This window comes from Myxine glutinosa, chromosome 11 (assembly GCF_964187855.1).
Source record: "Myxine glutinosa chromosome 11, kmMyxGlut1.1, whole genome shotgun sequence".
Taxonomy (NCBI): Eukaryota; Metazoa; Chordata; class Myxini; order Myxiniformes; family Myxinidae; genus Myxine; species Myxine glutinosa.
Genome location: NC_136271.1, coordinates 108239340 through 108265860, shown reverse-complemented (window position 1 = coordinate 108265860; position 26521 = coordinate 108239340). Strand labels below are relative to the sequence as shown.

Here is a 26521-nt window from a genome sequence, read left to right as displayed (position 1 = left end):
TAACAGAAACTTTCCTCCTTCATGATGTCTCTGACTCCTTAGTATCTCTCCCGGGTTACTCCCTCCTCCGGTATGATAGACCTGAGCCTCGTCCTGGAGGTGGGGTTGCTATCTTTATCAAAAACTCTCTTCCTCACTCGCCCTGCACTGCACTCTCTCCACCTCACCCCCAGGAATACCTCTGGCTACGGCTTCCCCTTCGCTCCCACCTCTTGTTCATATGTGTGTTGTACCGTCCACCAAACAGTGATGACTCCATCTACATCTCGCTGTCTGATAATATGGACCAACTTCTATCTACTCATCCCAACTCTCTCTTCCTCATATGTGGTGATTTCAATTGTCACCATGCCAGTTGGCTGGGTGTGGGTACCTCTCTCACCAGCTATGGCTCCTCAGCAAAGGACTTCTGCAACTCACTGGGACTGACACAATCTGTCAATTTCCCGACCCGGATCTCAGTCAACGGAGCATCTTCTCTTCTGGACTTGGTTATGACTAACTTCCCTGAAAATGTCTGCTGCTCTTCTTCTGCTCCAATCGGCTCATCTGATCATGTGCTTGTTAAAGTGGACATCTCTCTGACCATTCTCAGAGAGCCTCCTCAGCGTCGGCGAGTCTGGCATTTCACTCAGGCCAACTGGCACGGTCTTCAAGCAGCCATCAATCATCTGGACTGGTCTCCCATCTCTACCGCCTCTGACATCAACTCATCCTGGGAATTCTTTCAAAGTAAATTGCTCTCTCTCATGCACAGATTTATCCCATCTCGTCTTCAGTTGTCATACCCTTCCTCCCGTCCATGGTACACGGAATCTTGTGGTGAGGCTGTTGCCCTGAAACAACTTGCTTTCGTCTCCTGGAAAGCAAATCCAACGGAAGGAAATCTCATTTCCTTTCACAAAGCCCGAAACAAGTGTGTGTCCACCCTCAGGAGAGCCAGGAAACAATATCTCACCGTTCTCAAGACCGAACTCTCTTATCTGTCTCCCTCTTCCAAATCCTGGTGGCGTCTGGTCAAATCTGTTTCTGGTGTTTGTTCCCCCTCCATCCCCTCCCTCACCTCAAACGGCTTAATGGCTGACTCCGCACGTGAAAAAGCTGAATGCCTCAACTCTGTGTTTGCCTCTAAATCTTGTGTCCCAAACCCATCCCTCTCTGTACCCACCGTACCCAGTCGTACCCAGCTGCTCCTGGACTCTGTGTCCTTTCCTCCTGACAAGGTGGAAAAGTTTCTGTCAACCTTCGACTCTGATTCTGCAACTGGTCCTGACGGCATCAGCCCACGGGTCCTAAAATCATGTTCTTCCGCTCTTTCACTCCCTCTTTCTGTTCTCTTCACCCTCTCTTTTGCTCAATGTCATCTGCCATCTGCTTGGAAATCAGCCAACATCACCGCTTTGCACAAAAAAGGTGCAAAAACAGATCCTAGCAACTACAGACCAATCAGCCTTCTCCCAATTATCAGCAAAGTCATGGAATCCATCATTGCTTCAGATATGAAATCTTTCCTCTTCTCCAATGGCTTGATCTCTGATCATCAATTTGGTTTCAGACCTGGTCACTCTACTCTGGACATGCTGCTTCTGCTTTCTCAACAATGGATGGAGGTCCTCAACGCCAAACAGGAAATTAGAGCTGTCTCCCTTGACATTTCACATGCCTTCGATACGGTCTGGCACCCTGCTCTGCTCACCAAACCCTCCTCCTTTGGTATCCATGGAAATCTCCACGCATGGCTGGCGGACTTCCTCTCTGGTCGTAGTCAACGTGTGGCCCTGAATGGGTTTCTCTCATCTCCTCTTCCTGTTCAGGCTGGAGTTCCCCAAGGTAGTGTTCTGGGCCCTGTGCTTTTTCTGGTCTTCATCAATGATCTCTCTGACTCTCTTGAAAATCCTCTCTATCTCTTTGCTGACGACTCTACTCTCTGTCGCTCCATTCCTCATCCCTCAGATCGGCAGTCTGCAGCCTCCTCACTCTCTGCAGACCTGGACAAAATCACAGACTGGGCAAACAAATGGAAGATGTCTTTCAATCCTGATAAATCTCACACTCTTACGATGTCTCTCCGAAAAGACCGACTGGACAACCCTCCCATCCACTTTCTGAATAATCCTCTCCAAGAAGTTCTGTCACTCAAGCTTTTGGGTCTCACTATTTGCCATGATCTTTCCTGGGAAAACCACATTTCAAATCTGGCCTCCAAAGCGGCATCCTCCGTCGTGCGAAGTCCTTCCTTGGCACACCTGGGCTCCTCACCACATACAAGGCTTTCATCCGCAGCTCTATGGAATACTGCTCTCCCCTGTGGTCTGGTGCTCCTGCCTCACACCTAGCTCGTCTTGACGCTGTTGAAACCAAAGCGTTCAGAATCATTGGAATCTCCCGCGATGAAGCTAACTCCAAGGGCCTTTCACTCACTCACCGCAGGCAGGTTGGTGGTCTTTCCGTCTTCTACCGACTCCTCTCTGGCCTTGCCCCCCCAGCTCTCTCTGGGCTCTGTCCACCAAATATTCCTACAGGTCGCACAAGATCTGCCTGCAACCCTCTTATGGTTAAACTGCCAAAATCAAGAGTTTCTGCTCACTTTCACTCCTTCATTCCTCTTTTCTCCCGCCTCTGGAACAAACTCCCTCACTCTCTTCAATCCCACTCCACCCTCCAGGTCTTTAAAACAGCTGTTCACCACCATCTCTTATCCTCCCCCATCCAAAACCTTGATCTTTTCTACCCCCGCTAATTTCGGTCCCCTTGTGTTTTAGACCTCTCCCCCCCCTCCCCCTTCCCATGCCTCCTCCACCCCAAGCCCTCTCCCTCCCACACTTCTCCCTGCTCTCAAATGTTGTGGTTGTGTGCTTCCCCTTCTCTCCCCATCTTGTCTTCCGCTCCCTCTTTTTGTATATTTTGTTTGTCTGGTTGATTTGTTTGTGAAATAAATGTTAGCTCTTCCACGAGCCTCGATTCAGTATACAAAAAAAAAAAACTTCACACATGGCTTACTGACTTCCGACACTCTCGTAGCCAAAGTATGGCTCTCAACGGAATCCTTTCCTCTCCTCTCCCTGCCAAGGCTGGAGTGTCCGAGGCACCCCATCCCATTTCCAATAAACACATCTTCGTGGAACATCCCCCAATGGTAAGGGTGCAATGCCCCATATGCTGTTGTTGCTTTTGTTATGTTGTGTCTTGATCTGTTCGTATTGAATTGAATTTGAACTCTTCGGCCTCTTTCAGGGCATGTGAGAAAACATAAGAGAGAATCCTAGAACAGGCACTTGGTGGAGACCATACATACCTCCACCAGGCTGAACAGTTTATGTTTTGTTTCCCACTGATAGGTCAGATTTGGATCAGGACCTGGACCAAAATCGAATCAGCTTGTTCTTGTCAATTATCCAACTCATCCACTAAATTTTGTCATAATTCGTCTGCAACCTTTTGGGATATCATGTGAGATATCGTTTTTTGGCCCTGTCACTCAAGGGTGATGAATCACTTAAAAAAAATTTAAATCTGGCTTTGGAGGCCAATTTTGAAATGTGGCTTGCCCAAGAGAGATCGTGTGTGAGAGTGAGACCCAAGAGTTTCAGTGAATGAACTTCTTCAAGAGGGCTGTTGAGAAAGTAGATGGGAGGGTTGCCGTACTGTCCTTTATGAGAGAGGGAAAGGGTGTGGGGGATTTCTCAGGATTAAACGATGTATTCCAAGTGTTTGACCAGTTTGTGATATTGTTAAGGTCGGAATAGGGGGACAAGACAACTGCCTGTCTATCTAAATGATGGGGGATGTCACGGCAGAGGATGGAGTCATGAACAAAGGGATAAAGAGGATTTTCTTGAATGTTCTAAGGATGCGTTCAAGAATTCTGCTAAATGCAAACTACGAGGGCAGGGATGGATGTGCGCCTGGTGCGTTTAGTGCAGATTTACACAGTTACTTTTTTTCCATTGTTTGTTAATGTTACCTCAAACAACCCCTGTACACGTGCGATGGGTTGTAACTCTGTTTACAGCCGAGGCTTTCCTTGCACAACCAATACAGTGAACAATACAGTGAATACAGTGAACCAATACTCATTCAATGCCTCATGTCCCATTTAGACAAGTGAGTCCTATCACACGAGAATAGATTAGTAAGCCTTATTCAACATGGTTCCTCTTGTCATCTGCTCGTTTTTTTCCATCAGCATCATTCACTTATCGACAAGCGCGCATTCAAAATGAAATGGAGATAATCTTGGGCTCTCTCCGATGTTTTAGTGTCTGCAATGTGGAATCTGTAGCCACAAATGAAAATGGCTTTACCTTTTACTTTGTTACCCGTCCTCGAGTTCGTTCACACTGGTTTGATTTGTGACATCAATACCCCAGACAATAGGTTTTTCGTTATTTTGTTGGCTTAGCAGTTTGATGTTTACACATTTGCTTCCTGTATTAGACGCACCAAATCGCAAAAGGAAAATAAAATTAAATTCTAAAATATCTCTCCAGACTTTGTTTCTCCAGACTAAAATATCCTTATTTGTACCATTTTGTCCAAACCTGGCAGTTATACTTTTCCTGATGGATGTTATCTTTATGTTTCTTTATTTCTTAAAAGAAACATCTTTTTCTTGTTTCCGTCTGTCTCTGTCCGTCCTTGACGCTATTTCCTCCTAAACGGTCGGGCATAAATTCACCAAACTTTGTACTTTTGATCGCCACACAGTAAGAAGGTGCAAGAGCAGTATCAATTTTGGCTCCACCTTCTGAGGCAGGGTCAAAAGGTCAAATACAGAAAAATGTAATGAGGGGCAGATTTTAAAATGAAACTTCATATATGCAATCACGATTTGGGGACGCATGAAATATTTAACAAGTATTTGGATTCGACTCCCGGCTCCTGTCCCAGTGGGTGGGGACTATGGTGTCACAAGGGTCAAAACATGAGACTCCTGGTTCATGCCCTAGGCAGTGGGGACTATAGGGGAACAGGGGTCAAACCATAAGATTAACTCAAAATATGATATTGGGTCATTCCTGGTGGAACGTTTTGCCCACTTTCAACTTTGCTTTACGTGGGAAGCGTGGGGATTTGCAATGGCAGGCCATCGACTTCACTCTAGTTTTTTTCATTTTTTTTAATGAGAGGTTATCAGGAAGCATGTGATCTGAAATAAAAGTCAACGACCTAAATTATTTGAAACTTATTTTATCAAATAATTAATTTATAACTTTTTAGTGGAATTCAAACTTGTTTTACTCATATTTAACCACTTTTGTGCTTAACCTAGTGCAACTTGCCACCAGTGTCAGCCATTTTTGTTGAGTGTTATTGACCCTTTTGTTTGTGACCACATCAGTGAAGTAACCCAGGTGTACGGAACACAAACTCGTCCCAATATTTACCAAACGTTTAAGTTGATATGAGGAAAGTATATACACGAAAACAGACTGGGTGAAAACTTGAATGAAAATTAAATGTAGTGCATGAAAGTCTTGCTACAAGATACGGCAACTGGGAGATCAAACTGCCAGCAGCAAATGCTATTGCAAAAAAGTAGAAAATGAAAGCTTCCACTGCCGGTTTATGTGTCGCCAAATCTTTGGGCTTAATACCAAAATATTGTTGTACGTAATTTAGTTTAGCAGCCTAACTAAATCACTGAATTCCTAAATTGAGCACCGCTCTCAAGTACTGCACCAACCTTTGAGTTTTGGATGTTTCAATGACATTGTGCACTTGCAGGTCACCACGAAGGCTGAACAAACTAGTCCCACAGCTTCCCCACAACACAACATCGTTGTTGATCGTCATGGCAGGAACAAATCCTCTTACCGGCATTCCTCCAATTCCGAGATGCAGCTCTTTTGGACAAACGTGTAGGTCGCTCTGCAAGGTGGAAAACAAGAGCAAATACGGGGATGAGAATCACAACGTTTTCTTTATTGAATAGATGTCACATTGTTTTATAAGCAAAACGCAATATTTTGTAATCACCACAAGAGAGGTGACAAAGCTCTCTTTCTTCTGGAGTAGAATGTCGATGGAATCCGTTAAACAAAATGATTGCACAATGTTGCTTCTCTTTTAAGATATATAAACGAGAGAGTTCATAGAACACCTTACCACGTGCAATCATGAGAAAACGGATGTGGGAAGGGTCTTTTAAATACTTACTTTGCATTTCTGAGCACAAGCTTTTTTTCTTTTTTTAAAGCTTCAATTTTTCTGAATCTCGATACTCCCCAATGTTGAGGGCCTGAGCGGCAAAGTTGATTGGTCGAGATGGTATAATCCACTTTAAATGAAATAAAAGTTTTAATGTTTTTTTTTTTTTCAGAAGTTTACTGCCGCTGATGCAACTTCTTCTCTTTTTTTACACCACCTTATTTAACACATTAAATTAGTTAATTGTGAGGGTTGACAGAATGACCTAAGGGTACGCACACTCACCTCTAAGCTGTGTAGCCTTGGTTGTTTGAATCCCGACCCAGCTATAAACGGTCATCCCAGTGTTTCACAGGCAGGGTAATTCTTCAATAATGTGTGTGACTTCCCTCGGATGGACGTTAAATGAGTGTCCCATTTGCCAGTATTCATTGGCAGACGTTAAAGATCCCATGGTGTTCTTCACGAAGAGTAGGCGGTCTACCACTGGCACCATGAACGAATTACAAATTCCTGCCCTAACCAGTAGAGGGAACTGCATCAGCGGCATGGCCGCACCCTCACCAAATGATGCTATCCTTCAGCCTCGTGCTGCATATGAACAAAGAAGTAGGTATTCGTGCCTGGTGTTTGTGTCCTTTATGACGTTCCTAAATATTGATTTTTTTATTTCGAGTAATTTTCAAATCTGTTTGATTGCCAGACAAACAGATGAAAACAATAACCTTATTCATCTGTGTGCATGCACGCTCGGGACGAGATTCAATACATTTTGCCAAATTCAGAGTCAAAGCACTGCACATCCATGTTCCGATTCGTGTTCTACAGTTCAAAATGTAAAATTATATTGGAATTAACTAGTTCCTCGACCATAGACTGATGTCTGCAAACAGACAGGCATACTAAACCAATTGCTTAACCCCACTTTGCACTTTGCATGCAGGGTAATAAGGTCCACGACTGGTCCCTATATCCTTCAAACAGGTAATAAGGATAAAATTCTCAAAGTGTTAATTTATTACCTGAGCCACCGAAGGTGGACGGAGTTTGTTTTTTCACATTTGTCTGTTTGTCTGTCTGTGAGCAGTATATCTCAAAAGGTAATGGACGGATTCAGACGAAAAATGGTGGACAAGTTGGATATGTCGGCGACGGCACGGTTTTTCTAAGCTGTCCACGCTCTCACGCTTTCGAAGTTAAGTAATTGTTCACAATTGTATTTTTGTCGAAACTGTATTTATCTTTCGGTGTGTGTACCTATAGTGTGTCCCGAGGAAGATTATTGGTGTTAATCTTTCATACCTGTATAAAAAAATCGTGGGTTATTTCGTGCCGAGTTTTTTTCGGCCTAGTACTTTGCTTCCTACCTTGAGGCTTTTTTCTCTCAGCGGTCGATTGTGGTCCATTTACTTTCGTTCTCAGTTTTTCCCAGTCTTTTCATCCCATACTTCCTTGTTTAAAATAAATTTAAAAAACCCCCCAAAAAAAACATTTCCTTCTTTGTTCTTATTCATTGTTCTTATTCATTTATTCGTTGTTCTTATTCGTTCGTTCGTTCTTCGACCACGTGTTTCACCAACATTTCCCCAGATAGTTTTCACTGTTCAATTTTAAAATGTTTAAACTTTCCCCTGAAGTACTGTATTCTGTCGTATATAATAACACCTTTTTCTTCTTCTTCTTTAAAAGGGTGTTTTCGACTTGCTCACCAAATCTATTCATTCCCCAAAAAAATTCCATCTCTTACAGTTCCTCTTTTCTACATTCCCTAAACTCACCTGCACTCCATCCCCCCTCCAGCGTCCTGAAGTGTATCTTTGATTTGAAGGTCACAAGAAACTCATTTTGCAATAAATGTTCGTTTCCCATAAATCGTACACTTTCTAAATTCCAATCTCACCCCTCCCCTACAAATCTTCCCCATCACCCATCCCTTTCAAATCTCCCACCTTGCCCCTCCCCTCCAAATCTTCCCCATCACCCATCCCTTTCAAATCTCCCACCTTGCCCCTCCCCTCCAAATCTTCCCCATCACCCATGCCTTTCAAATGTCCCCCCTTGCCCCTCCCCTCCAAATCTTCCCCATCACCCATCCCTTTCAAATCTCCCCCCTTGCCCTTCCCTCCTAAACTCCCCCCGGACCCCTCCCCTCTGAGACTCCCCCTCACCCCTCCCCTCCTAAGCTCCACCCTCCCCTCCAAATCTCCCCCATCTCCCATCCCTTTCAAATCTCCCCCCTTGCCCCTTCCCTCCTAAACTCCCCCCTAACCCCTACCCTCATAAACTCCCCCTCACCCCTCCCCTTCAAATCTCCCCACCCTCTTTTTCTCCATTTCCCCCCTCTCACCCCTCCTCCTCAAAGCGTCCTCCCCGCTTATTCCCCCTTCCAACTCTCACCTCCATCTCCCCCAACCTTCTGCCTCACTCTCCCCCCCCCCCCCCCCCTCAAATAACACTTCACTGTGCCTCACCCAATCACCATCAAACCTTTTGTTCGCCCTATCCTCCCCTTTCTCCTAGCTATTCTGAAATCTCCGACACACTTTCAACAGCTCTCCCTACCTCTTCTTCCTCTTCCACATCTTACACTACTCCTCCCCCCACCCCCCCCCTTTTCTATATCCGATGCTCCACCTTCCTCTTCATTAACGGTATGGACCTCAAACATCTGGGGCCTACGCTCAAATTTGACTGATCTCTCCATACAGGTTGCTTCTGACAAACCAGACTTGATCTGCTCAACAGAAACTTTCCTCCTTCATGATGTCTCTGGTCCCTTAATATCTCTCCCGGGTTACTCGCTCCTCCGGTATGATAGACCTGAGCCTCGTCCTGGAGGTGGGGTTGCTATCTTTATCAAAAACTCTCTTCCTCACTCGCCCTGCACTGCCCTCTCTCCACCTCACCCCAGGAGTACCTCTGGCTATGGCTTCCCCTTCGCTCCCACCTTTTGTTCATATGTGTGTTGTACCGTCCACCAAACAGTGATGACTCCATCTACATCTCGCTGTCTGATAATATGGACCAACTTCTATCTACTCATCCCAACTCTCTCTTCCTCATATGTGGTGATTTCAATTGTCACCATGCCAGTTGGCTGGGTGTGGGTACCTCTCTCACCAGCCATGGCTCCTCAGCAAAGGACTTATGCGACTCACTGGGACAGACACAATCTGTTAATTTCCCGACCCGGATCTCAGGCAAAGGAGCATCCTCTCTTCTAGACTTGGTTATGACTGACTTCCCTGCAAATGTCTGCTGCTCTTCTTCTGCTCCAATCGGCTCATCTGATCATGTGCTTGTTAAAGTGGACATCTCTCTGACCATTCTCAGAGACCCTCCTCAGCATCGACGAGTCTGGCAATTCACTCAGGCCAATTGGCACGGTCTTCAAGCAGCCATCAATCATCTGGACTGGTCTCTCATCTCTACCACCTCTGACATCAACTCATCCTGGGAATTCTTCCAAAGTAAATTGCTCTCTCTCATGCACAGATTTATCCCATCTCGCCCTCAGTTGTCATACCCTTCCTCCCGTCCATGGTACACGGAATCTTGTGGTGAGGCTGTTGCCCAGAAACAACTTGCCTTCGCCTCCTGGAAAGCAAATCCAACGGAAGGAAATCTCATTTCCTTTCACAAAGCACGAAACAAGTGTGTGTCCACCCTCAGGAGAGCCAGGAAACAATATCTCTCCACTCTCAAGACCGAACTCTCAAACCTGTCTCCCTCTTCCAAATCCTGGTGGCATCTGGTCAAATCCGTTTCTGGTGTTTGTTCCCCCTCCATTCCCTCGCTTACCTCAAAGGGCTAGACAGCTGAACCCGCACATGAAAAAGCTGAATGCCTCAACTCTGTGTTTGCCTCTAAATCTTGTGTCCCAAACCCATCCCTCTCTGTACCCACCGTACCCAGTCGTACCCAGCTGTTCCTGGACTCTGTGTCCTTTCCTCCTGACAAGGTGGAAAAGTTTCTGTCAACCCTCGACTCTGATTCTGCAACTGGACCTGACGGCATCAGCCCACGGGTCCTAAAATCCTGCTCCGCCGCTCTTTCACTCCCTCTCTCTTTGTTCTCTTCACCCTCTCCTTTGCTCAAGGTCATCTTTCAGCATCTTGGAAATCAGCAAACATTACCGCTTTACACTTTTGTAAAGATCCTTGCAACTAAAAGGTGCAAAAACAGATTCTTGCAACGACAGACCAATCAGCCTTCTCCAAATTATCAGCAAAGTCATGGAATTCATCATTGCTTCAGATTTCAAATCTTTCCTCTTCTCAAATGGCTTGATCTCTGATCATCAATTTGGTTTCAGACCAGGTCACTCTATCTGGACATGCTGCTTCTGCTGTCTCAACAATGGATGGAGGTCCTCAATGCCAAACAGGAAATTAGAGCTGTCTCCCTTGACATATCACGTGCCTTCGATACGGTCTGGCACCCCGCTCTACTCACCAAACTCTCCTATGGTATTCATGGAAATCTCCACGCTTGGCTTGCGGACTTCCTCTCTAGTCGTAGTCAACGTGTGGCCCTGAATGGGTTTCTCTCATCTCCTCTTCCTGTTCAGGCTGGAGTTCCCCAAGGCAGTGTTCTGGGACCTGTGCTTTTTCTGGTCTTCATCAATGATCTCTCTGACTCTCTTGAAAATCCTCTCTATCTCTTTGCTGATGACTCCACTCTCTGCCGCTCCATTCCTCATCCCTCAGATCAGCAGTCTGCAGCCTCCTCACTCTCTGCAGACCTGGACAAAATCACAGACTGGTCAAGCAAGTGGAACATGTCTTTCAATCCTGACAGATCTCACACTCTTACTATGTCTCTCCGAAAAGACCGATTAGACAATCCTCCCATCCTCTTTCTGAATAATCCTCTCCCAAGAAGTTCTGTCACTCAAGCTTTTGGGTCTCACTATCTTCCCTGATCTTTCCTGGGAAAACCACAGTTCAAATCTAGCCACCAAAACCAGTCGCCGACTGGGCATCCTGCGTCGTGCGAAGTCCTTCCTTCGCACACCTGAGCTCCTCGCGACATACAAGGCTTTCATCCGCAGCTCAATGGAATACTGTTCTCCCCTCTGCGCCGTGCTCCTGCCCCCCAACTAGCTCGGCTTCACGCTGTTGAAACCAAAGCTTTCAGAATCATTGGAATCTCCCGCGATGAAGCTAACTCCGAGGGCCTCTCACTTACTCACTGCAGGCAGGTTGATGGGCTTTCTGTCTTCCACCGACTCCTCTCCGGCCTTGCTCCCCCAGCTCTCTCTGGGCTCTGTCCCCCAAATATTCCTGCAGGTCGCACAAGATCTGCCTGCAACCCTCTTATGGTTAAACTGTCAAAATCAAGACTCTCTGCTCACCTTCACTCCTTCATTCCTCTTTTCTCCCGCCTCTGGAACAAACTCCCTCACTCTCTTCAATCCCACTCATCCCTCCAGGTCTTTAAAACAGCTGTTCACCACCATCTTTTATCTTCCCCCATCCAACACCTTGATCTTTTCTACCCCTGCTAATTTCACCCCAAATTCTATTTTTTGAAATACCAACTTCGTTCCTTGAAGTCTTTGTAGTGTCCTTGTGTTTTATACTTCTCCCACCTCTCCCCCCCCTTCCCAAGCCCTCCCACAGATCTCCCGATGTCCCTGCTCTCAAATGTTGTGTTTGTGTGCTTCCCCTTCTCTCCCCATCTTGTCTACCTCCACCATTATTATATGTTGTGTGTCTGTTTGATTTTTTTGTGTGATAAATGTTAGCTCTTTCACGAGCCTCGATCCTATATGCAGAAAAAAAAAAAAAAAAAAAGTGCCAATAACGAATTGATTCGATTTTGGCGAAGATCTGGATGCAGATCCGGCCTATCGGTGGGATACAAAATGTAAACTGTTCAGCCTGGCAGAGATTTGCACTCTACAGAGTGTCGTTCTAGTTTTATAATGTTCTTACTTGTGTAAATGACACTTTTTGTTTTTGCTTCATTAAGGAGTAGCCTCAATAGTCACTCGGTCTGACAGTTGACTTAAAAGCCTGTTGTTGGCTTAGTAGTTAAGGTGGCTGGCTTAAGATCTTAGGGTCTTGAGTTTGAGCCCCTGTCGTTCCGTTAAATAACACCAGGTGGGTTGGCTCAGACTGTCATCATTCCAAGGTCGGCAAAATTAGTACCAGCTTTAACACAAAACTGAGAATAAGGTGTCACAATGCGACATTAGTGTGTTTATAATCACTAGTACACCAGTTCACTACAGGAGCAGTAAGAAGGGTCATTCATCTTTGGGGTATATAGATTACAGTCGATCTATGGTCGGGTCTCAAGAACATTGGGTGTGTGTTCATTTACCAAGTTTCTTGTGGAGAGATCACCAAGTGGTTTGAGCATTCGAGCAAGCACTCCATTCAAAACCATTAAGGAATGGCTGGCTTGGTAAGCGCAAGATATCTGCTTGGTAAATGAGCACACCCTGGTCTTCCTCTTTTCAATTTCGTGTTAAACAGCAGGAGCGAGTTTCCAAAGTTCGCTACGAAAAACGCCATGTTAGCGGCAAGAAGGGCCACATTATTAACCCAACCCCTGTGGGGTATATAGAGTACCGTAGATCTTCGCTCAGTTCTGTAAGTAAAACTTACCTCACGGATGTCGGGATTCCTCCAAATTTCTTAATTTAGTGTTATAAAGAGCATTAGCGACTGTTTAAAAATCTAATCATACGTGTTTGTGGTTTATAATATTTTTACTTCCGGTCGAGGTCGTTGCTCCCACAAAAACGCCATGATAAACTTTATAAATGTTAACCTTCTTTATACGTGCAAGGGAGGGCAGCGAAGGGTAACGAAGGTCTTACATTCACGGACCCTACCGGACCTCTTCGAGCCTGTTAATCAATGCAAACCAACACGGATTTAAAATGCATGCAAAAATACCGGCTTCATTGAAAGAAATGCCGGTAACAAAAGAATGCACGGTAAAAGATGAAATCCTAAATGGAGCGCTCCTACACGGACCCGTATACACACACAAGGGGAAAAATAAATGTGAGCTCTGGTCCCCTTGATCGTCCCGGATCGTCACAGGCCCCCCGCGTCTTTGCATGGGAAAATACACCTTCAATCGTGGGAACCAGGCCTGAGCGCATCGTTCCTTCACTCCAGCCGCGCTCGGCCTCATCGTCCGCTTCTCACAGCAAAGACGTCTCTCAGCGCACCCAGACAATGCACAGTGACACTGACGAGCCAAGGAAAGGACAATGCGGGTGCTCAAACCGATGAAAGGCAGGGACCATGAAGACAAAATGCGCAACTGCGTCCGCCTTTCATGAACACCAGGAAGCGAGAGGGTGTGGTGCGTGAATGCCATCTCCAAGCGCGAGCCCGAACTCCAACCACACACAACGAGGACCCAACGCAATCGAGCACCGTATATGTGACCGTTCACTTGCAATGTCCCTGGCGCAAGAGAGAAAATGTCCACGTCTGCACGCCACCAATGCCAGGACCCAAGAGGACAAAATGTCCGGACTCGAGTCTTTTATTCTCAAGGCTCTGACGTCATCCGACGATCCCCGTGCGTGCTCCAATCATCGAGTCCCTCTCATCGCTCGACCATACCGGACCAATCACTGCTCTTCGGGGCGTGGCTTCACCAACCTGCCTGCTTGATGTTGTGATGTGGCAGGTGGCGACGCCAGCGGTATTGTTCAATGTCTTGTTTTGGTTACTTTTTATTTAATGTTTATTTTAGGTGCAGCGTGCGAGGCTGGTGTGGTGTGTGTCATAAGGAACAAGGGGAAGTGTACAGAGGTGATTACTGATTACATACAGGGGATTAATTACCATTAATCCCTAAATAATTAACATAACCCCACTGCTCGTCATGGGGACAAAGATACACTCTTACACGACATCCGGTCTAAACGGATCCCTACTTATGGTACATGGGGGTTCTTCTTCTTCACGACAGTCAGAGCACACTGCCGACAATTCCAACTGGACTAAGGTATCGCATTGCCTACCCCCATAAATGTAACAATATTATGCTATTATCGTTAGTTTTGTTATTAGAAGCGGCCTTGGAAAAACGCCACAATAAAGCAACGGGGTTGCATGTTGAGGTGTATATCCGTGTTAAGATAGCTTTATCATGGCGTTTTTCAAGGGTGCTTCTAATAACAAAAGTAAGAACAACACTGCATATTGTTACGGACGCGGTTTAGATGTTATTTACCGAGCGGTGGTATTGCCGCGACCGAACAGTTATTCCCCGACTAGACCCCGATTCCACCCAGACGTTGACCAAATCGCGCTATGCCAAATCAATGATAGAAAGGACACGACGACTGGGAAAGAGGAAACGACGCAAGGGGTACAGTTCTCAAGACCTCCGGAGGAGGGTATAATTACAGTGGTGGAGAAAAGGGGGTAGATTACAAGGCAGTGAGGTAAAGACACAGAAGAGATGGGCACTTAATTACCGTCTTATCTTATCCCAGACAGACCACAGACAAACGGAACAAGGCGGACTTACACAGGGATTGATGACAGGAAGGGACAGGTAGGGCGATAGCACAAGGTGCACCTTGGCTCGGGGACAGGATAAAGCACGGTCCAGAAGATGCGGGGAGGCCTCACAGCGCTCGGAAGGGACGTCTTGCTTGCTCCAAGCTCAGCGCGCATCTGACGTCACCTCCCTCTCCCTGCGCATGCTCAGCGGGGAGTGACACGCCCTCGGCTGGTTGGCTCCGCCCCACTGGGGCCGGTCCGCCGCTTCCATTGGGTGCGGGGGTTACCGGGCTCCGCCCTTGACGAGGAGCTGACAGGGAGCCCCTATTTGGTAACCCCGTCGAGCACATGTTCGATGGCGGCTCGTTGGGGAGGCCTGGTGCCCTCCCAACACCCCCTACCAACCAAACCGGAGTGAGGACGCGCACTCCCCGCGCCCACCGCTGCCGTTGCTGTTGTTGTTGTTGTTGTTGCTGAACCGTGAGGAAGAGCTGCGGGTAGGTATTGGGAGGTCCTAAACTTCCTAACGGTGCCATACAATCACATTCTGGTGCAACGAAGGGTCAGAATTAATGGAAACGAGTCCTTAACTGACATAGACTAAGAATAACTAGCAAGATGTCCTATAGTTGTCTTACATGAGATGCAGTGAACCTGGGCACGACATTTAATGGGGGAAATAGGGGGAGGTCGGGTCTACAGAGTGTTGTTTACAGAAAATGGGACTAGGGAATGGGGGATTGGGGATAGTTGGGAAGTATTGAGGAAATAGGGGAATATTTACAAGCGGATATGGATGGATGCAAATCCCATATCCGCAACATTGCACCCTTCTCTACCTCGGGGCGTCCCGACCCGATAAATTTTTACCTACTTTAGTGTGGCACTCAGATGTAGTTCCCTCTACTATTAACTCAACCCTGAGTGCGACAGTTTTACAGATGTTCACAAATGAGTAAATATGTCCCCCTGCGACGTTGCACCCTTCTCCTAACAGAAACACACCCACAGGATAACCGAATCGCGGAAAGCATCCTCAAACTAAACATACAGCCGGTAGGGAGCATTATTTATACAACACTGATATTTACACTACGATCCAGGACCTGTTCTTTGAGGAACACATGCAGATGTTATGCATAGGGAGAGCACGCATGCCAGCATCGATACACCAACGCACGAGTGCCCTGTGGCCCTACGGCCTTTAATAATGTGCAGAGCACCCCGTCCAAGCACCAAAAGCACCACCCCATTACGCACAGTCAGCACCATCCGGTGCACCAATAAAGTGTTCATAAAAATGCACAATTAAGTGTCCATGGTCCATGTAACAATATTATGCTATTATCGTTAGTTTTGTTATTAGAAGCGGCCTTGGAAAAACGCCACAATAAAGCAACGGGGTTGCATGTTGAGGTGTATATCCGTGTTAAGATAGCGCAAGCGGATAGCGCACCGGTGGTGTCGCAGCCGGCCGATGTTCTGCCGCTGGTCTTGCCTTCATGGAGTGCACTTGGCCTTCTGGCTTCTTTAGAAATAAAGAAAGGCGCCAACCGCGTCCATTTCTTAATTGTGGCCGTCAGGGGGCCAACTAAAAGTGGTTCACCTGTATGGCATAGGTGCCACGTTGACCCAGAGGTCCATCCACGGGTGGTGCTTGACCGCAAAAGAACTGCGGTCCATTGTGGGCGGCCACAAAAATTGCGGTCCATATGGTGTATCGATCCAGGCAGCAAGCAGCGGAAGTACAGGCCCACAACTGCGGAGCCAGCACCTCTCTCTCCTCTCTCTCTGCCCCAAAGCCAGATCCTCGGAGGTGGGAGACAAAAGAAGACAAGTGAGTAAGGTGGTAAGGGCGCAAAAGTGCACGCAATACAAGGTAATGCACACTGGGGGCACATGGGAACCAGGTGAGACCGGTACGTTCCTACCGTACGCCCCCCCCCCCACCAGGTAACCTACATTGCCCCTCCCTTACCCCTTACTGTATCCACAAAACACAACACTACCCATAAACATCTACTTTACACATCAACAAACGTCCCTACTGTCTTCCCCGTTCCTCCCAGAAACCAAATTCGTCTTCTCTCCCTCCTAACCAATCAAATTTGCCATTTCCAACTCTCATCAAAATCTGCCATCTCCAACTCAACATCAAAATCTGCCATCACCAATTCATCATCAGTCCCTCCTAAGGAGGGAGAGATGGAATCACCCCAATGTCTTATCCACGTCGTGATGCGTCTCACAAATCCAAACAGCAATTCTCATTTCCTGCAACACAAAACAAAGAAAACACAGGTGTAGAGTCATCATCATCACCTCAGGTAAGTGGCTGCGTATGGTGCGACAGGTTCATCAATCCTAACTATTTCCTAAATGACTTTAACAACTTTACATTACCCGGGGTCTTTCTCCTGCCAAACCATTGGCCCACTTACACTATGGGTTCTAAAAACCAATTCCCATTGACCAAACTGTGGTGCTTCTCAAGTTGGGGTCTCACTCCCCCGATTCATCTCCCGGTGCCCTCGCACAATTTCTGGGCTGCGACGTGTAGCTCTCCCAGCAGGTCTACCCACCTGCACACCTCCACCACTGCAGTTGCCACCCGAGCTTACCTAGCTCCTCACCCTAACCTATCTAGCTGGGGAAGGCCCCTCCTGGCTCTGTCACCCCACTCGGTGCCCTCTGGCACTGGGCTACCCGGGTCCGTCCTCCGGATCCTCGGGCCCCATCCACAACTACCGGCTCCCAGAGCCCACCTGCGGCCTCACCTGGCCGACATCTAACAGTGGCGGAGTGCCCAACCATTCACACTCATACTAACAGGCCACACGACCAGCCAATTTCACCACACCAATGCACCCATCCACAATACCATTCTGCAACCGCACCACAAATGCCAATATCCAACCACAATTTACCTATACCTTCTAACTATTCTTTAAACTACCCTCCCCGGGTACTCGTGAAAAGGGGTCCACTCTTCCCCCATCCACACCTTCGCACCATGCACACCACTCCGTACCATTTACTCCAACTCTCTCCACACCACGCATTCTCTGCTCCATATATTCCACACACCTGTACTTGCACACCTGTGCTCTCATACTTGGTGCCGCCTGCACCCTTCTCTCCCCCAAAGCTCCTTCAATCATTCAATACAATGCACAACCACAATCGTTCCTCATGCACTGCTCCATACACTTCCACGCTCAAAACCATTCACAATCACCTTCTCAAGCATTGCCTAGCAATTCCTCATTACACCAAGCCCGAGAGGCACCCATCGGCTGCACCACGGACGCACCTATCGGCTGCACCACGGACGCACCCACAGGCTGCACCATGGACACACGCACCGGCAGCACCACGGACACACCCACCGGCTGCACCACGGACACACGCACCGGCGGCACCATGGACAAACCCATCGGCTGCACCACGGACACGCACACCGGCTGCACCACGGACACGCGCACCGGCGGCACCATGAACACGCCCATCAGCTGCACCACGGACACACGCACCGGCGGCACCATGGACACACCCACCGGCTGCACCACGGACACACGCACCGGCGGCACCATGGACAAACCCATCGGCTGCACCACGGACACGCGCACCGGCGGCACCACGGACACACCCACCGGCTGCACCACGGACACACGCACCGGCGGCACCATGGACAAACCCATCGGCTGCACCACGGACACGCGCACCGGCGGCACCACGGCCACACCCACCGGCTGCACCACGGACACACGCACCGGCGGCACCATGGACACACCCATCGGCTGCACCACGGACATACCCAACAGCTGCACCACGGACACACCCCCCGGCTGCCCCTCGGACGTACCCACCAAGCGTTCCACTCTAATCTACCTGCGTCCCCACTACAGGTATCATTGTCACTAACTAATCTTAACGTCACCTAATGTCATCTTCGCTAGATCCCTACACACGATATCCTAACCCACCCGGGCTAGTTTTCACTGCCATACACCCCATAAGTTAGTGCTCCTTTGCCCCCGGTTTGTGAGGGATGACAGAGTTGCCATCCCACCACATCGGGCATCTCCCACTACCAATTTTGCACATCAAATTTCAACAAATCAAAAATTTGCCAATCACTACCCATCATCTGCCAATCATTACTGCCAATCCTTTGCCAATCATCAAATTTTGTTTTTCTAATTTCGGGGCCAAAACACTATCCTCGTCATTACAGTCTACTTACTAATGCCTCTCGGTGCGCCAATTCACTTCTAAAGCTCGGCTTCGTACAGCCAAGCCATGAATGCGGGTTGTTTGGTGCCAGCGGCTGGATACGTCCCGCATTCGGTGCAGGGAAGGAGGTTTACCCGGGCCGAGGTCCCACGCACCATCTCGGCACGGAGCCATCCCATGGCCCGATCTCGACCTGCCGGACTGCCTCAACAAAAAGTGGTCGCCATGACGACCCTTCCTATCGGGCTGCCCGCTCCGCCTAGTGGAGCACGGACGCGGCCGTTCAAAGCGAGGCCCAGCGTGGATCGCGTACGGCGGTCCTTTCGAACCCGCCGTGGCTCGGATCCCTGCTGGTTCCCGCGGCACGCGAAGCTGCCCGACGCGCACCGAGGGCCCGATTCGGCTATAAGTCGTTCTAACCTCTAACCCGGTTACCGTCGATGCCTCACCTGCATGCTTACACGCATACGCTACCCCTTTCTTGCTCATACATCCAGCCGTTTCCCTGCTCTTGGTCATTGCACCTTCTCTTACACACCCAGGTACACTCATTCCACTCACAGACTTGGTCACACACCTGACCACCGAACACCTTGGCACACATTCGTCGCTCGCACACCTCACCAACACACCTCTTCGCGCCCCCTCCTCGGTCACCTCCTCTGTGACGATCACAGGTGTGCTCTCACTCGCACACCCAACCACGTGCCTCACTACCAATTCCAGCGTGCATTCCCACACACGCTCTACCATTCCAGGTGTGCTTCCTTTCTCACCTGTCACAACCAACTCACGCTCCGTGTCACTCTTACTACTCTCACCTCCACTCTTGACAGCGCACTCACCCTTACTCTCGACAGCGCACTCTTTCCTCATGCACCCGTCCATTACACACCTTTCTCGCGCACACTCTCCCGTTACACCCTCTGTAACACTCACCACAGGTGTACACTCTTCCTTACTTTTGACAGCGCACTCTTTCCCCATGTACCCGTCCGTTACACACCTTGCTCGCGCATCCTCTCCCGTTACATCCTCTGTAACACTAACCACAGGCGTGCATTCTTCCGTTACATCCTCTGTAACACTCCTCACTACGCGCTTCCATGTGCTCCCTCGCACACGCGCTACGACCGACTCACTCTCGACAGCACCCTCACTCCTTGGCGCGCACTTTTTCCTCACACACCCCAGAGTCGGACTTTCTCGCACACCTCCTTTTTCGCACACCAGACCTGTCGCACACTTCACCAACGGCCTCTCACGAACACCCGGGTCCATCTCGACCCCCAAGCTTATTAAATCACCTGGCGCATCATACGCACGACCATATTGGTCACCACTTACACCGGGTCCTCTTTCTCTTCGCTTCTCCTCCATCACCTGCGAATCCCTCATCCAGTTAATGAGCACATCATCACGATCCGAACACAGACTTTGGACCAATTCTTTTACTTCCTCTTTCATCTCTTTCTTATCCCCTCTCCGTCGCTTCTTAATTTCGCTCACCCCTTCTTCCACTTCTTCTAATTTCTGCTTCACCTCTTTTATTTCCCGGTGCGTCTCCTCAAGTTCGTCCTCTAAGGCTACCTTGACCGTTTCTATGTGCGTCCTCACCTGCCGGTCCTTCGTCTCCATTACCTGTATCACCTCGTCCAACCTCGTTGTCAGTCCCTCACGTACCATCTGACACTCTTTTTTAATTACCCCTACGTCCTTTTTCATCTCCTTCTGTGTTGATTTTAAACCCTCTATTACCGCTGTGTTCTTCTTTACCTGGTCCCCCAACTCCTTTTGTCCCACTGTCAGTTGTTCTACTCCCAGCGTCAACTCCTCTATACCACCTTGCAATTTTACAGTCCCCTTTCTCACCTCCTTCTCCATGCGCTCCTCACAGTGCCTCACCTCCTCGCGCACTCCTCCGACCTCCTCACTCACACCTCTTCTGATCTCCTCTCCCATCACTTGCATCTCCTGCCCAGATGCCACCCTCATCTGCTCCATTTCCTCCCTGTGAGCATCCAATTTAGTTTCTACCCCCATTCTGACCCCCTCTATCTGCTGCCCCATTTTTTTAACTTCCCTTTCCGCTTGGTCCCTCATGTCCCTCAATTTGCCTTCCATACTGTTTTCTAACCCCTCTAACCCCTCTTTCATCCCTTCCATTTGATTCTCTTGAGCGGCCATTCTGTTTTCTACCCCCGTTAACCCATGTTTCACCCCTTCTATCCCATTGTCTAACCCCTCTAATTTAGCTTCTAGCCGTTCCCCCATTTCTCCCATTTTGCCCCCCATTCTGCCCCCCAATCGCTCACTATCAGCCCTCATTTGCTCACTCTGAGCATCCATCCAGTTCCCCATTACCCCCATCATTCTGCTTTCCAATTCTTCTCCATTCTTGTCCATAAGGGCCTTCATTTGTATAAAAAAAAGGTTCAAATCCACCAGCGGCGCTGCTACGGTCGCGGGCGCGGTCGCCGTAGCCATCTGCGAGGCGCCATTTTGCGCGCCCGTAACCTCGTGCGCGAGGACGCCATTTTGTGAACCTGCCGCCCTCACTGCTTCGCTCTCATGTCCCTCAATTTGGTCCTGGATCGACCCTGCCTCACTCTCCTCTACCGGAACCCAGCCGTCTTGATCTGCCATAGCGCGACTTTCAAAATTCGGGTTTTTGTAAAACAAAAGCAAATTTCGGTACTTTATAATTTTGACCAAATTTTTTTCCTAGATGTTTTTTTTAAAATTTGGTTCGGGCCTCGAATCCCACTCCCGACACCAATTGTTACGGACGCGGTTTAGATGTTATTTACCGAGCGGTGGTATTGCCGCGACCGAACAGTTATTCCCCGACTAGACCCCGATTCCACCCAGACGTTGACCAAATCGCGCTATGCCAAATCAATGATAGAAAGGACACGACGACTGGGAAAGAGGAAACGACGCAAGGGGTACAGTTCTCAAGACCTCCGGAGGAGGGTATAATTACAGTGGTGGAGAAAAGGGGGTAGATTACAAGGCAGTGAGGTAAAGACACAGAAGAGATGGGCACTTAATTACCGTCTTATCTTATCCCAGACAGACCACAGACAAACGGAACAAGGTGGACTTACACAGGGATTGATGGCAGGAAGGGACAGGTAGGTCGATAGCACAAGGTGCACCTTGGCTCGGGGACAGGATAAAGCACGGTCCAGAAGATGCGGGGAGGCCTCACAGCGCTCGGAAGGGACGTCTTGCTTGCTCCAAGCTCAGCGCGCATCTGACGTCACCTCCCTCTCCCTGCGCATGCTCAGCGGGGAGTGACACGCCCTCGGCTGGTTGGCTCCGCCCCACTGGGGCCGGTCCGCCGCTTCCATTGGGTGCGGGGGTTACCGGGCTCCGCCCTTGACGAGGAGCTGACAGGGAGCCCCTATTTGGTAACCCCGTCGAGCACATGTTCGATGGCGGCTCGTTGGGGAGGCCTGGTGCCCTCCCAACACCCCCTACCAACCAAGCCGGAGTGAGGACGCGCACTCCCCGCGCCCGCCGCTGCCGTTGCTGTTGTTGTTGTTGTTGCTGAACCGTGAGGGAGAGCTGCAGGGAGGTATTGGGAGGTCCTAAACTTCCTAACGGTGCCATACAATCACATTCTGGTGCAACGAAGGGTCAGAATTAATGGAAACGAGTCCTTAACTGACATAGACTAAGAATAACTAGCAAGATGTCCTATAGTTGTCTTACATGAGATGCGGTGAACCTGGGCATGACATTTAATGGGGGAAATAGGGGGAGGTCGGGTCTACAGAGTGTTGTTTACAGAAAATGGGACTAGGGAATGGGGGATTGGGGATAGTTGGGAAGTATTGAGGAAATAGGGGAATATTTACAAGCGGATATGGATGGATGCAAATCCCATATCCGCAACAATATAATAGCATAATATTAATGTTATTACAAAAGAATGTTAATACTAATAATATCTTCCCCTCCACAAGGGGTGTTTCCGCCTTGAACAAACGCCGAGTTAACGTTTATGAACAGCTTATCGTGACGTTTTGTGGGAGCACCGACCACGACCAGAAGTAAAATGCTAATAAACCACACACATGTTCGATTACCTTTTAAACAGTCGTTAATGCTGTTTAACACTAAAGTGAAAGGTAGGAACCCCGGGGTGTGTTCAGTTATCAAGCAGCTAACTAACGCTTGCCAGGCCAGCCATTCCTTGTCATGGTTTTGAATGGAGGGCTTGCTCGAATGCTTAAACCACTTGGCGAGTGCTCTACAATAAACTTGGTAAATGAATAAACCCCTCCCCAATGTTATTGAGGCCTGACCCTAGATCTACTGTAATCTATATATCCCACAGAGAGGAATGACCCTTCCTGCCGCCGCCATAGGGAATGGGTGTACGAGTATTATTAAATTGTAAGGGGAGTCCCAAAAGTTGTAAGGGGAGGAGTTTTATCACATTTGTAATGAGACGTCCATGATGTGAATAAATCTGCTGTGTTGCATGAGTCTAAGCAGCCAGGAACCGACAAGTGAATCCATAAACAGAAGATTCCCAATTCCCCTCCAACCCGGGGGTAAATTGTCCAGCATAAACCAAATGAGTCTTCCAGCCCTAAAGCCTTTTATTCTGGATGCTGAGTTCTGCGAGCTGGGCTGCGCGTACTGAAGTACATAACTATCGATCCACGGAGTGTGGGCTCAGTGTGATGGGGTACATAGCTATTGATCCATGGAGTGTGGGCTCAGTGTGATGGGGTACATAACTATCGATCCATGGAATGTGGGCTCAGTGTGATGGGGCACATAACTATCGATCCATGGAGTGTGGGCTCAGTGTGATGGGGTACATAACTATCGATCCATGGAGTGTGGGCTCAGTGTGATGGGGCACATAACTATCGATCCATGGAGTGTGGGCTCAGTGTGATGGGGTACATAACTATCGATCCATGGAGTGTGGGCTCAGTGTGATGGGGTACATAACTATTGATCCATGGAGTGTGGGCCCAGTGTGATGGGGTACATAACTATTGATCCATGGAGTGTGGGCCCAGTGTGATGGGGTACATAACTATTGATCCATGGAGTGTGGGCCCAGTGTGATGGGGTACATAACTATCGATCCATGGAGTGTGGGCCCAGTGTGATGGGGCACATAACTATTGATCCATGGAGTGTGGGCTCAGTGTGATGGGGCACATAACTATTGATCCATGGAGTGTGGGCTCAGTGTGATGGGTACATAACTATCGATCCATGGAGTGTGGGCTCGGTGTGATGGGTACATAACTATCGATCCATGGAGTGTGGGCTCAGTGTGATGGGGTACATAACTATCGATCCATGGAGTGTGGGCTCAGTGTGATGGGGTACATAACTATCGATCCATGGAGTGTGGGCTCATTGTGATGGGTACATAACTATTGATCCATGGAGTGTGGGCTCATTGTGATGGGGTACATAACTATCGATCCATGGAGTGTGGGCTCATTGTGATGGGTACATAACTATTGATCCATGGAGTGTGGGCTCATTGTGATGGGTACATAACTATTGATCCATGGAGTGTGGGCTCATTGTGATGGGTACATAACTATCGATCCATGGAGTGTGGGCTCATTGTGATGGGTACATAACTATCGATCCATGGAGTGTGGGCTCATTGTGATGGGTACATAACTATTGATCCATGGAGTGTGGGCTCATTGTGATGGGTACATAACTATCGATCCATGGAGTGTGGGCTCATTGTGATGGGTACATAACTATCGATCCATGGAGTGTGGGCTCAGTGTGATGGGGTACATAACTATCGATCCATGGAGTGTGGGCTCAGTGTGATGGGGTACATAACTATCGATCCATGGAGTGTGGGCTCATTGTGATGGGTACATAACTATCGATCCATGGAGTGTGGGCTCATTGTGATGGGTACATAACTATCGATCCATGGAGTGTGGGCTCATTGTGATGGGTACATAACTATTGATCCATGGAGTGTGGGCTCATTGTGATGGGTACATAACTATCGATCCATGGAGTGTGGGCTCATTGTGATGGGTACATAACTATCGATCCATGGAGTGTGGGCTCATTGTGATGGGTACATAACTATCGATCCATGGAGTGTGGGCTCATTGTGATGGGTACATAACTATCGATCCATGGAGTGTGGGCTCATTGTGATGGGTACATAACTATCGATCCATGGAGTGTGGGCTCAGTGTGATGGGTACATAACTATCGATCCATGGAGTGTGGGCTCATTGTGATGGGTACATAACTATTGACAAAGCACTGCTTTGTGTGGGCCAGAGGAGCCTGTAAAAAAACAACATAAAATGCATTTTACACCAAAATCAGAAAGTTAGGGTTAAGCTTTGAGCATCAAAGTGAGAAAATAATTACATTGACATATCACAATAATAATAACCAAAAAGTGTGACTTTGACGATCATAATCACACCAGACACTTCACATTCTGTAGATGGTGTAGTTAACCCTCCCCCCATGGGAAAGAAGGTGCGGCTGACGTTTAGAGTGTTAAGCCTTCGTCAAAGCAAAAGAAGCTGCGTATTAAATTACTGTCTTTTGATCTGATGAAGGACCTACGTTTTATTTTTCCCACGATGGTAAACATGCAGTAATCAACTTTTGGAACTGGGAAAATCCATTATTTATTATGTTTGCCGGACACAGACCAATACTCGTTTTTACCGGGCACACATTTACCTGAAACTCACTTGCATCATAGATTAATAATTGGCCATCAGCTGTTCCGACGAGTAGTAGCTGACTCTTTCTGAAAAACAAATCATCAGAGTAAAAACATGACAGTGCTATAGGGTTCATCTTATGGGGTCATTTTGCTTTTAGTTATTTTTGGATGGTATAATTGCTCAAACACTAGCAAAGTATTGTAGGCCATGGGCTACTAGCGGCCGGTGTTACCCCACAAAAAAACCTCTGACACTATATTTTTCTGATGCCCTAGAGTATCCTGAACATGAAATCAAATGTTAACATTACACAAGTCGGGACGAAATTGTCATTTTGGATCAATATTTAGAGGTACCCTCAAAACGCGACCATGGTTGATTCGCATCACACTCAATTTCCATATTTTATACTTTGATAATTTGCGAGGTCATGACAGCAGCAATACACACAAGTGAAGTACCAAATGAAAGCCTAGCTTCTGCTGGTTATTCTGAAATCAATATTGTCATGTTTCAGAAATATTTCATGTATGTTATTGGACTACATATGACCGTACACAGCGTACATATTTAGCGCCTCACAAATATGATGAATGAATGAATATAAACCAAAAAAAAAAAAACAACAACAACCACGGTCCCCGAAAAAGGCCAACCCCCGCTTGCGGGGAAAAATGGCCTCTAAAGGTGGTTTTTTTTTTTTTAATGAAGATAAACTGACAAAGTTATGGCAAGTTCGAAAATGGCGCTCGTTAATAAGAGAAAGGAAAGCAGCGAGCAATACATTCATGGGATTCAATACATCAACAACTCATGTACCAATTCAATATCTACTCTTCTGTGATGTAACTTATGGTCATAAAGATTACGAAGATGATGAAGGGTGAAACTAGCCTGACAGAATGTATGCACATTAGCAAATGAACAAGCCACCAC

The 26521-nt window shown here is 47.9% G+C and overlaps 1 protein-coding gene across 6 annotated transcripts in view; it reads right to left on the bottom strand.

Annotated features, from left to right (window-relative positions):
- The window catches only part of LRRK2 (leucine rich repeat kinase 2), a 221783-nt gene that overhangs the window by 5577 nt on the left and 189685 nt on the right, over nt 1–26521 (bottom strand). For 3 of the 6 annotated variants that reach the window (XM_068131309.2, XM_078786987.1, XM_068131310.2), the window contains 2 exons: nt 25599–25668; nt 5687–5871 (listed from right to left, as the gene is read on the bottom strand). In XM_068131309.2, coding sequence (XP_067987410.2) covers nt 5687–5871; nt 25599–25668 — 255 coding nt within the window. The remainder of the gene's footprint in view (nt 1–5686; nt 5872–25598; nt 25669–26521) is intronic. The other 3 variants (XR_010986405.2, XR_010986404.2, XM_068131311.2) reach the window with 3 other exon arrangements.